Consider the following 13,368-nt stretch of genomic DNA (forward strand, 5'->3'; position numbering starts at 1 on the left):
CTTTTAGTGTAGCTGTTCCTCCTTCAGTCAAAACAATCAAGTTCCTCTCAACAGAAGTTTTATTTTTAATTACTTCCCTTTTGATCTCACACCGAGTAACGCTGTTGTTATTTCAAAATAAAGGTCATCTTTTACAATGAGCGTGCATATATGTAAAATAAGAAAAAAAAACCCAAACAAAATATAATAACTCGGATGATAATAAGCAAGAAGATGTTGTTGACCGTGTTGGAATTATTACATTATTTCAGTTTCTTGCATTTCTTGTTGCATGAAATCAATATATCTTCTTTCTATGGACATGTGGGAGAAAAACTTCAGAATGTTTTGAATCTGGTGCCCTGATTATGCCACTCAGTGCTTTCTTAGACTGAGAAACAGCGGTGAGTTGCATCATTGCTCCACGCTTACCAAAAATATTTCCTGTCATATCACATCTGACAGATGGACACGGTTTAGTCCACAGTCCAGCAGGTTTGAGTGGAGGCCAGGACAGTGATACAGCTGACTAATGTAATAAGAGTCAAATAGTTTAAATTCAAGCCCAGCTATGAAATGCGTTAAACTACTCAAGGAACTTGTATGAATGTGGATAAAACACTTAACCGTCAATTTAGAGTCAGTTTCACAGAGCAGATTCCATTTTGTGTATAAAGCAGGGGTCATGTGTTAATGCTTTTTTGAGCATAAGGAGAAGGCACTGGCAATGAGTTTGGATGATGGCCATTAAGACAAATTGAAATAAGTATAAAGTACAGAACAGCACAGAAATATTCTCACATCTGTGAAAGAAGTCATTAATGATTGGCAATGTGAAATGCATTCAAACCTTATTTCCAAGTCTAAATCCATTAGTTAATTTGACCCTCACAGTGTTTCATAATGGTACTTTGATGTGTGCATTCATTGAACCATGTTTGGTATGCTATTCTTGGAGACTACCGATTCATCATTATGGAAATCACATACCATAAAGAAACACAGAGAGCAAGTGTGCTCGAAGTGAGCTGAATGTTAGCTATTGTAAAGAATACAAGGATGAAACATCTCTGTTCCTCTTAAGAGGAATGGCCTAACGGCACAGCTGTGCACACTCACATTCACTTGCATGAATAAATGAAGACCACCGGTCTACTCTTCCATTCCAGTAAGACACCATTTGTGGCTGAGTAAAAAATGAAATGCCACAGAGACCTCAGATCATCCGAGAGGCTGCGCGACCGAAGCTAAAAGAACCCACAGCAGCACTTTGTTTTTTTTGTTTTGTTTTTCGAGTCATAATCTCGACAAAAATCAGCGTTGCAGAAAAGCTCATTACAGCTGCAAAGGAAACTTGTAATTTCACTTCCAATTTTACAGCCTTTTATCAGACCCTCCTACTGTATTTTTTCCATGACTGCTAATCTCACAAGGAACTGACAAGCAATCTTTTATTTATTTATTTTTAATTAATTTTTCTCATGCGGCTGTACACCTGCAAAACACGCTATAGGGTATGTTCTGCTAATCAAGTCTTACTCACAGAACTACAGTTCAGTGCAGCGTCAAACAGAACCATTTCATCTTCAGAATAACATAAATATTTGATGTGATTATTGACCAAAAAACTTTGAACCCATACATAGAGTCTGTAATTAGTGAGAGGCTTTATAATATCAAGAAAGCAGTGCTGCTCTTACTGAACTACGTTATAAAATCCCCAGTGTTTTAAAATGTACTTGAGCATCAATAAAATGTGTACCCGTGGTTGTTATTTTGAAGTATTGTCTGTATTTATTCTAGTGAAGGCACTACTCTTGCAGGTTTTCCCGTGCTGTAAGCTACTGACATTGGATTGAGTGTTAAATGTTTTCATTGGAATTTAGCACATTAAGACCGCAAGATCACTTTTAATCAACATTATTGATTTGCAGTAATTTTACTCCCCCACCCCAACTGCCCAGCATTTATCCTAAATTAATGATGGTGGGTAAATTGACACAAGGAGTCAGAGGAGCACAGGGATTATGTGTCCATATCAAGCCAAAACAAATGGTAAAACGATCTCAGCGGCTGTGGGCCCGAATGCAAAGTGGGTCGATTCTTACCTAAGTTTCCAGTCATCAAATAGGCATTGTGGAAATCCTTCATGCCCAGTCCAACAATGTGGATGAAATCTTCTATGACCTGCATGAGCTCCACTGCTCCGGGGTAGATCTGGACAAGATAATAAAGACAAGGGGACAGTTTTAATTTAAATAGTTCTCCAGTGATTAAAATGTGGTGCTCTGTACTTATTTTTGTAAGAAAGATAAAATCTTTGAACTTGCTAAAAAAGAAAATGATTAACCAGTCATAAAAAACATATATATATATATATATATATATATATATATATATAAATATATATATATATATATATAAATTAGTTGTAGCCCTATTTGAACCATTCAGATAACATCAGCATCAGAGCTGTAACCACCAGCTGTGCCAGCACATTTGGTGGCTGGCCTGTTTCTGGAAAAGCACTGCCAAGTCAAGGGTGATTGCCTCAGTTCATGTGTTGCTCCATGGACATCAGCACTCACATAAGAGTGAAGGGGCATGAATTCAGAACCATGGACAGCTCTATAGCACAAGCGGTAACACTGCTGGTCCACTCAGCTCTTTTCCCCAAAGTCAATAAATCAAAGGCACGTTAATCCAATAATTGACCTTCAAAAGATTGGATCACTGTCCTGGCTGCCCATCTACTGGCGATGTCTCACATCTAATCATAGTCTTTGAATGGGATATATCGTGCTGTACTGCAATACCATTTTTCAGTTCTGCATAAGACTCATGTAATCGTGGGGCGTAAATAAGTGTGTAAGCGCACAGTGGTGATGTCAGGCAATTAGAGAGGCCTTTGAGTGGCATTTAGCAATTAGCACCTCACTCTGAGTTGATATTCAACAAACACCTGAGGCAGGTATTTCCCTCCTCTGTAGCACCTTGTGTGTGTCTGCACATGCCTCTTCATGTGCCGCGGCTAAGCCGGGATAACGGATCAGCGGTGCTGAAGTCGAGAGCCTCTGACACAGCAGAGTGAAAGCCATAGTGGGGGAGAAAAGCACATCATGTCGCCCCTTCCGGCATGTCTGACGCAGAGTGCAGTAATGCTCATTCTGCTGGTCTCCATGGCAACCGTGAGACGTGAAGGCAGCGCAGGGAAATGGCTGCAGCAGAGGTTCTGCAGACAGAGCTGTTCCTTTCCTTGCCATGGTAACAGAGGCAGGAGGTGAATATATAGTGATCAGTGCAAAAAGCCAACTTTACAGCCAGTTAAGCCCAATAGTGAGGTGTTTCATGTACGTGTTTTTGGTGTGTGGGTGCTGTGGAAGCTGAGCAGAGAACACTCATTAATGCAAGAAACCCAACAAGTGAGAAAAACTGTGTAAGGCAATGCCGCTTGGCCATGTTCACTTTTTATAATGATGTAACTAAAGCAGCACATCTCAGACATGCACATTAATAACTGCGGGAATATTTAACAGTGTCGCACATTTCTTCTGGGTGTTAAATCATGGAGACAATATATTTATTATATTTATTTATCTATACTTCCTCGGATCTGTCTGTCCTTATCTCTTACACATACTCGCTGATGAAATTGCTAGTTTGTGAGCTCTTCTCAGCGACATCATCCCTTTAGGGGCCCTGCCAAATTAAAGCTCCAGTAAGTAAACACCTAATTACTCCTTGTGTAGACAGCCAGGACTGGCACTCTGAGCAATATTTGAACTGCCTGTGTCCCCTTATAGCATCAGCTGAAGTCAGGTGTGGAGAAAGTAAGACAAAAAAGTAATTTCAAGGCATCACCTCACTCATGTGTCAGTGCAGGTGACACCCAATTTACCTGTGAAGGTGACAACAGAGCAGATGCCCTTTGCAGACTCGCAGTCATCACAGATGGCATCTCTGTCAGAGTCTGGATGTGTGTGATTTCAGGGTTCAGGCTGTCTCAGACACCAGTGGCGGTTTTGAAAACAAGACCTGCCACCTCTCAAACTGAGAGATGTGTCTAAACCAGGATGATGCTAGAATCCAATCTCCATGAATAAACAAGTCTTGTGAATGGGTACTTTTCGGCACTTAAATTTTGACATACACAACATTGCTGCTGTGTTGCAGTATGTTGCTTCTCTATTTCTAAAGGATATTGAAACAATTTTTCACCATCCACCTTTACTATATGATAAATATCAAGAGGGGAGACTAAGGATTGGAGTCTCAGCTGCTGAATGTTCATTTTTTTATGGTAAAACTGACCTGAGTAAGGTCCTAATCACACTGGTTGCTTTCATCGGCATCAGCTGGGTGAAACAATGCAGAAGGAATGAGTCCTGCAGTGTTGATGGTTGGACAATATCTATGGCAGTGCTGCTGCCACCAAGTGGAGCTCGGAGGAACTAGTTTTTTTCTAAATGAGGCCAGATGTCACACCTGCTAAATTACCTCACTACCATATGTGTAAGTGTAACATAATCCTAAATCCACCTGACTTGCTTTAATCTGTGCTATTCAGATGGAGTAACTGCAAACAAGCTTTGAGTCGAATTTTGAGGCAAACAGTGTTCATGCAGCAACCTGAATTATTCACTAGGTGTACTGCCACATGCTTACCTTTTGCGCGTCTTCCCATTTCTCCTTATTTTCCTCCTCCAGGAGGTTGCTGATGATTTGAAAGAAGTTCTGTGGAGATGATGAAAGGGAAAATGCATAACACTCCCACACACCAGCATAACAGGCACTGCAGCTAGACGCTTTTCTCAAATCATGACATAAACACCATGCACTCCAAAAACCTACTGTTATGGATAATATACTAACATTTACGATAGCGAAAAATAAGAGATTTCTGTAGGGGCATAATGATTTTCTCCCGCAGGGCTCAATAGCACCAGGAAATCTGCCACTGAAACCGTGATGGTAAACGATAGGAGAAATGATGGAATTTGTGTTTGAGCTCTGACAGAAGCACACCTTGGACCTCCTGCAGCTTGCAGCAAACACTTAATGCTACAGGAGAAAAGCACAAGCTGCAATCAGAAAAAAAAAAGATGAAAGGGAATGTTTGAGCAGCTGTGTGGATTGTCTTCTTCAGCAGTGGAGAGCGGGACTGCTTGGGGTGCATGCCTGCAGTCGTAATAGGACCCCTGTCTGATCTTTAGCCTTGTTATTTCGTTTGGTCTACAATATGCCTGAGGGAGTGGCTCTCTCTCTTGACACAGGCTATCTTGTTTTCTACTTGAATGCTTATGCTCCCTCTGGTGGTAATGTGCCCACTTTAACACTGCATTAGCGCAGAGACACACGGAGGGGTTGGGCTGGCTGACTGCTCTCCTGTCTGCCCACACACGCTCCTAATAACCAGAGATAGGACATTTTCCTCATTTCATAGGTTTTCTACGGTAGGAAAACGGCTGAATGGCACCTTGGTATCCCATCCATGGACAAAACATTTGGGGTTTTGCAGAATATTAAAAGGACCATGCGCCTTACATCAAAAGGAAACTGTTGATAAAAGTGGACTAAACCAACAGAAAACTAAAGAAAAGAGCATCTGTGACAGTTTGTAGTCCAAATATCACCACGCTTCGGAGGTGCATGATTAATTGAGTTGAATTTTTCTTTTTTTAATTGAATTAGATCAGAGTTTTGTAATCACCTAAGTAGGACAGCTTGTTTGTTTTTGCCTTTCTTTATGTGCTTTGAGTTATGGCTATATTTCAGATTTAATATCTGACCGAGCTTATCAGTAAACAGAGAACTGTGTGCCTGGTATTTAAATAACTGAACTTTCCTGCTAATAAAGGAGAAATTATTCCTATTTCTATACAGCAAAGAGCTGATGGACAAGTCTCGCATTTTTCTAATTTCCTGGAGCTGTTACTCATGACTTTATCCAGAAGTAACAAACACAGACAAAACCTGAAACCTCACGAATAAACTACAGTAGTATGCTGTTACAGTATGCTTTTGGCATCACACAATAACAATTATTTTATTCTCAATTAGCAAAAAAAAATAAAAAATAGCACACATATATAGCACAACCATTCACACATGCACACGCAGCAAAACAACCACATATACATATATATAAAAAAAAAACTAACATGTATGCATGCTGGACAGAACAAAGAGGCCTGTGAAGGGTGGCTTTGAAATTGGCACAGCCCTGGGAGCATAAATTGTCTTATTGGTGATGGAGGTGGGGCTTTTGCTATAATCTCCATCATCCTATTGACATAAAGAGGATCAAGACTGCAGTCAAGCCCAACATGATGAGATGAAACAGCTTAGGATGTGGAGTAGATCTCCTGATACAATAGAGCCCTGGGTGTTTGTGCTATTTCACACACAATAGAATTCATTTTTCTCACATTACACATTATAGCTCTGGTACCCAAAATGATAAAACATTTATGTTACCTAGGTAATGGCATGGTATTTCCTTGCATACTTCACAAAGATTCATGTCCACATGTTCAAATGAAGCCAGCGTCCACTTACTTGCACGTCATCGGATGACGGCTCATAGCTGGCTCTCTTGAAGGTCTCTGTCACATTGCGAAGGATCTCTACTGAAGACAGGAGGTCACCAGCGTAGAAGTTCCTCCTCTGGGTGAGATCCAGCAGGTTTTTTGTGACCTGGGACATCCCATCCCCCGCCAGCATCCTCTGGCCCTTGGCAAGGTGCCCCTGAACCTCCAAAAACAGGAGAGGACAGAACTTGGGGCATCGGTGTCCTCTGTTGAGTTCGCAAGATACACGCTAAGCTACACATTTAGATTAAATGGGGTGCAAAAAATCAGGAAGAAAGACTCTACTCTCTAAGGCCCTTTATGTGACACTTATATCTACGCCAGGCCTGAAATGTATTCTGCCTCGCGGATGTTTTGAAATGAGCCAATACGAATAAAAGAGTTAACTGGAGCAGAAGACACACATTTAGGCAGAAATTGCAGAGTGAAATGACATCTCACATCATTGCACAGGGTTTACGTCCATAAATACACGTTCACAGGTGCAGCGCTATATGTGCTATCTCAGCTCTTCTGAATTATTTTATTTTTAACAGTGATGGAGGGTTACCAAAATTACCTATTCTAGTGGAATCGCTTCTGTGTTTTCAGGCTGAAGGCAAACCTACTAAAGCAAAAAGTACTCGAAATGGTGCAATAAAATGCACTCGGGCTTCAATGAAAACTGCTTTTTGTGTGATTAAAAAGTCTCATCAGACGACAAAAGAAAAAAAAGAGAGAATTCACAAAAGGTTCTCTTGAGGGAAAGATATGATTCTATTAAACTGAAAATACTGTTTCACTGAGTTTCCCTAACTGTTATTTATTTATTTACTTATTTACTTTTTTCTTCATGCTGCAAGTCTTATTTTAAATGAACAAAATATTGCAAGTTGTTGCGGTGGATCCTATTTACAAAAACATAGCAAAGCGCAAGTGACGAGTAACCGAGGAGCAACATATATTGTAACCGCGATATCATCAATATTGTAATTTATTTAGAAACACAGACGAGAACATGCCTGGAACTCTAAATTCAGCAGCTGAAGGACATCAGGGAGGGAAAAAAAGGAAAAAAATGTGTGCTTAAATTTGCTCCTCTATTGGAAGTGGTTAATCTTTTTGGCTACATTGTGATGAGAATTGGGAGGGGGACACTGGGGAGGTAATTTATGGTGCATTGGAAACAGAGGCTGTGAGAGGGAGCTGACTTTGCACCTACTGATTGCTGCAAGTATCTGAATTCATTTGTTATGCATCGAGCATAGCTGGGCTGCTCCCAGAAGGCCATACCGCGGTGATCCAAAGAGCAGCGTCGACTAGTGGTGCCTGTAGAGGAGGAAGGAGACAGCGACAGATTTGGAGAGGAGGATTGGCGAGGGAGGGATGAGAAGATGAGCAGGCGCAGAAGAGGTGGGGGGGGGGGGGGGGGGGGGGGGGGGGGGGGGGTAGGTGGAGTTAAGACCAATGGTGGGGCAAAGAAAGGCAGATTGAAGGGGTAGAGTGGGATTAGTTGGATACGAGAGGAGGGGAGAGAGACAAAAAGGAAAGAGAATAATATTAATACTTTTAATGAGAGTCTTATCTTTTCCTCTTTGTCCGTCATTCACCATCAAAATTTGATGTAACCCGCTCGTTAGAGAAGGCGATAAAGAAAGGTTTATGGAAGGAAAGTATTACAGTATTTGAACAGAAATGGTTTAATATTATGCCAAACGACACAGTCCCGTGCCTTTTAATATATGCTCTGCGTGCCCGGCTAATACAACTTGCAGTCGCTTATTCAAACATGCAGCAACTCAGCTGTGATAGCTGTCAGGCATTTAAACAGTAATCCTGAAATAGCAGAACTACCCAATATCCACCCACACGGCCACGCACATCCTACATAGGGGTCCAACATCACACCTTCCCAGCTGTCGACCTGGTGGAGTGCACTTCACACATCACCCCACCGCTCCAAAACAGGTGCTTGACATCCTGAGGAAAACTCCCACAGCACAAAACATTTCCCCTGGCGTCCGGGCTTCACATAAAACCTTCACTATCTCTTGTTCTCCTCCGTGCTCTCTCTCTGACTTTCGCACACTAACACACACAGACAAAGAGAAATCACAAACACACCCCCCCCCACACGCCCACCTTCTCCACAGCTACTACTTGGTGATATCCACTGAAGCCGAGAGTGCACGCTCGCTGTGTGCCGGGAGCAACCATGCATCACCATGAGACAACCCAGGGGGCAGCAGGAGAGGCCCAGTGCTTTACACTGGGCTGAGCCTCTGTGTCCCTCAAAGCTGGTCTCACCTGGGTGGTTTAGAGTTTTGCTTCACAATCCACACATCTACTGTTAAGGATGCCAGCAATCAAAAGAATGCTCGCTCTGAATTTTTAATAAAAAGACAGTAAAAAGTCTGTTTTATGATGGTTTGAGACCTAGAAATTAGGCATTCACTTCAGTGTTTTGGCTCTGACATTCCAAAAGGTCACTGTAAGCTGAGAAAGGTTGGGTTCTTTGAGTGGGAATTGCCAAAAAGGCACAGAGCAATAAGAAGAGGTCAAATTCAAGAACTGCTTGAAATTGATAAGCATTAAGGTTGCTCAGTGATGTGAATTTTGTCCACGTATAGACACGAAGCAGGAGTTAAACAGCAAGAGAGGTAATGTTTTGGTCACCGGTAGCCTGTGTTTATATTATTAATATACTGTAATGTAATGTTGCAATTTTAATGTGATTTCAGCAGTCCTCAAAGACACAAATTACCCAAGGCCAAAATCATTTTAATGTAAAATCCCTGCACTGGAGCTCATCTTTTATTTAAATAACCTAATTTTAAGTTTGAAAAAGGGGAGCTCTTGATTGTGGTTTATAAGTGTGCAAAAATAAAACCTAATAGCAGACTTGCACTTTATATAAATATGTCCATAAGCACACCTTACTTGCTCAGGAAAGATGCACTCCTGAAGCCACCGTATGCAAACAGCAAAACAAAGGTAAAAGAAGCTTAATGAATGGTCAGTGTTGAGAGATAGTCACTAATTTATTTGTAAGTCTTTCTTTTGCCAGTTTTGTGAACTGAATTTCTCCCAAACTGATCTATTTTTAAATGAGGTTTATATTGTGCAGATATATAATTAGATATCAATCTGCCTTGGCTTTGAGACGGGTTGCTAGTGGGATCAAATAGGGTTAGAGACACAAACCCGAGGCCTTCGCTGTAATTCTGCCCCAATCTGTCATCTGTCCTTGCATCATCAGTGATGTACGTGGAGTAAGTTGAGTATGAAATATAGGTCAGTGGAGATGTGCTTGATCAAAACCAAGGCTGCACTCCACTGAGGCGCTGACCTGTCGCTGTCTGGTTTGACAGCGCTCTCGACTTGGGTGCCATTAAAAGAGAATTTTTATTCAAGTGATCCTCACCGAGACGGAATACTAAAACAGTGTTTACCAGCTGAGGAGTTGGAAATGAGACAATGTTAAAAAGAGGCTTTGAACAACATTTCTGCGGTTACCATCCGGTGGTGAAAAAGAACAAAAAAATCCCTTACATTCTTTTAAAAAAAATCTTTCTGGAATATATGACAAGTAAAACGCCTTGGATTGAAATGGCTGCCATTAATATTATGAAAAGGCAGAACTAACAAATAAAAAAATGAATACCTTCCCCAGTGAAGGGTGGTGTCTAATTTATTTGCTGGAGACGACTGGATAATTTTCTCTGCATTAACCTGTGAAGAGTTTGTTTAATAGCCTGTGGTGTTGCTGCTTTAATTGCTCCCACTTTCAGTTGGATGACTTGAACTTTAATTGATAATTGAGATTTGGGGCTCTCATTACACGGGCACATAAATAACAGTACATGAACTTTTGAATGCAAAACATCTTCCGCCAAAGTAACTAGTACCTTCAGGTCTTAGCGGGAATAGAAACGGCATATAAATCAAACTCAAAGGATTTATTGCACCGAGCAGCCACTGGCAGGTTTAGCAAATAACGCCGATCCATTCATACAAATGCAATGTTTTGCTTGGAAACTTAGGGTCCTGGCATTCATGTGGGTGTTCCTTTGACGCTACAACCTATCTAAACGTTGTTTCAGGCCAAGCACACACCCCCGTGGCAACGGCACTCCCCGGCATCAGCTGCCTTCCTCGACAGGACAATGCTCAACGCTGTACTGCAAAATCTGCTCACAACAAAGAGCCCAAGGCACTGGCCCGGCCTCCCACTCGCCCTGAATATGCTTGGGAACAAGCCTGAACAATCCTAATAAGTAACCCATGGTACTCAAAAGATCTACTGCCAGTATCACGTGCACTAAATGATGCTTCCAGGGTTCTGTGTGCAAACGTCACTGGGTCAGAGCTGTTTTTCTAGCACGAGGTGGACCTATACAATATTTGGCAGATGGCTTTAATGCTGTAGCTGATCTTGTATCATTAATAATACCTTGTTGTTGTACCTAATTGTTAAATTGCTTTTGTTCTGAAACAAATTAAACCATACACCTTTATTTAATGAAGGACCAGACTTTGATAAATGGGCAATGGAAGCTCAAAATCTTACAATTTTTATTTTGCTTCAGCACACTCTGCATCTAAAAGTAGATGTAAATGTAGCTCGCATGTTTACCAGTTTGGGGACATTTTTTGCTTGGCTGCTACACTGCGAACAAATTCATGCGCCATACGTGTCTCGCTTTCCCCCCCATTCTTGCCTCCGGTGGCAGTTGTCATCGGCGATGACCAAGTCGGTGCGGACGCCCCTGCACCCAGCGCTCTTTCTGTGATGACCTTGATGACGACAGGCGCTATGGGTGAGTAGGTGCTGAAGCCCCCTAACACATTCGGATGTTTCACCCGTGCCATCACACTGCATTCGTGTTGCCCACTTCAGACATTTCAGTTACCTTCTCTGATCAATATTTCATCTTTGTTTACCTCTGCCATTTCATATCAGGCTGTCCGGGAAGGATGAGACTATCAGTGAGGAAATTCACTAAAGGTTTGAGTCTGACCTTGATCTAATTCCAGGGCAAAGGTTTTGAAGAGTTGTTTTCATTTATGGTTTCTTAACGTATGCTCCCCGAAACCTGCTGACTCTAGAACTGTGATTAATGACTTTAGAGATAAACTTGACCTGCCTTGACCTATTGTCTATCACCATCTTTTTCCAAGTCCTCTGTGCCTGCTTTGACAGGGAGGATGCACTATACTTAAACATGAAATATGTCTGCTAGCTGGATTTTTACCCTTTTATTATGACACTGTTATAGTATAACCCAGTTCTTTGGCAAAGTGAAATAGCATCCCTGATAACATCACTTTGGGTTCAAGATGTACTGCACATACGGTACCAATAGCCCATCTTGAACTTGAAGACTTTTACGCGAGTCCACCAACACTGGCAGTCACAAAGAACTCAGCACAGAGTGCTGACCTAGTACAGGCAGCAGCGACAGTGTGCTCACATCTGAAACTGCATCCAAATTAGCTGCATGTAAGAAAATAACACGTAGTCTGAATTAATCTTCTGTGTCGCAGCTCACGCGAATATAAGAAAGCTCATTAAAGCAGAATAAAGAGCCTCGCCTTGTCTGACCCGAACTTAGCACATAAAGACAACGCTTGGTGTAAATGAAATTCTTAGTAAAGGTCAGCAAAGGTGTCGCATTTCCAACATCACACAAATAAACACACACACACACACATACACACAATCCCTCACTGCAAGCTGGAAATAGCTTAGTGGTGCCAAACAGTTATTAGCCATAAAACTAATGTCAAGCCGGAAAGCTAATGTCATGCTACTAAATCTTACTCTGCGTAACTTTGCCGCAGGTGAGCCATCTGTGAATGACAGTGTGTTTGCTACTACATCTAGTTTGCAAGTTAGCCATTTTATGGTCGGGGACGAAATGTAATTTTAGGAACGCCAGACTGTTTTGCATTTTGCAACAGCTTACTGTGTCAAACCCACATGTAACTTTCTACACACGACAGCCCTCCACTGCGACGATGTCTGTCTGCTGTTAGCAAACTGACCTTCAGCAAGAGCAAAGGTAACCTGTATCACAGCAGATTTATCAGAGGCCGCATCCCTTTTTTATCCTCTCCCAGCTTCCCCCCTCCTTTTTCTTCTTTTCAATAGCTCAGAGTTAGTCTCAATCTGTTACAGAACTTCAATTCGCCGTTCAAATGCTCTCCTCTCCATGCACGCATTAAAGCCTCTGCTTATTGTCTGAAAACAGACATCAGTGTGCTTTTCTTTAACAATGCCCTCAGAATCACGTTTTTTTCCCCATCCAGTGCACAGGCAGTGTATTGACGGTGCAGTCATAAATTACATCACCGCATGTGGAAATGGAATGAAGAGCTTTTATCAACTATCCGGAGAGTGTGCAGGCGAACTTCGACATTTAGGACCAGCAAGCACTGCACCTTATGAAGTGGCAATATTGCGCTGATACATGTATGAAAAGTCTTGTCTTGTTATTTTAAATTGGATGGAATCCAATATGTTTTTTTCCCTTGGGGGAATGAGGATAAGTAATAGGATTTTAACAAGATGAGTACACTTACCAATAAAGCTTCATTCTGTAAGGACAATTAAACTAGTGATAATAAAATGAAAATCTAATTACAAAATGTCATTCAAAGTGATTACAGCAGAAGCTTCATTGCAGTGTATTCTTTTTTTTTTTTTTTAGTAAAATGCTTATGTGTACAATATAAAATTTGTAAATTATTCTGTCTTTTTGCACCTTTTTGTCATGCAGGATTGCTATCTTAAATTTCCAGAAAATTTGAGTGCAAA

General features: G+C 41.4%; 1 protein-coding gene across 8 annotated transcripts in view; it reads right to left on the reverse strand.

Moving 5' to 3' along the window:
• Positions 1-13,368, reverse strand: part of adgrb3 (adhesion G protein-coupled receptor B3) — a 117,003-nt gene that overhangs the window by 39,166 nt on the left and 64,469 nt on the right. For 7 of the 8 annotated variants that reach the window (XM_084947644.1, XM_084947642.1, XM_084947641.1 and 4 more), the window contains 4 exons: positions 7,771-7,877; positions 6,538-6,732; positions 4,645-4,713; positions 2,088-2,196 (listed from right to left, as the gene is read on the reverse strand). In XM_084947644.1, the coding sequence (XP_084803770.1) occupies positions 2,088-2,196; positions 4,645-4,713; positions 6,538-6,732; positions 7,771-7,877 (480 nt within the window). The remainder of the gene's footprint in view (positions 1-2,087; positions 2,197-4,644; positions 4,714-6,537; positions 6,733-7,770; positions 7,878-13,368) is intronic. The other variant, XM_084947640.1, reaches the window with a different exon arrangement.

Source organism: Perissodus microlepis, chromosome 13 (assembly GCF_051167445.1).
Source record: "Perissodus microlepis isolate ML-2025 ecotype Zambia chromosome 13, ASM5116744v1, whole genome shotgun sequence".
Classification (NCBI taxonomy): Eukaryota; Metazoa; Chordata; class Actinopteri; order Cichliformes; family Cichlidae; genus Perissodus; species Perissodus microlepis.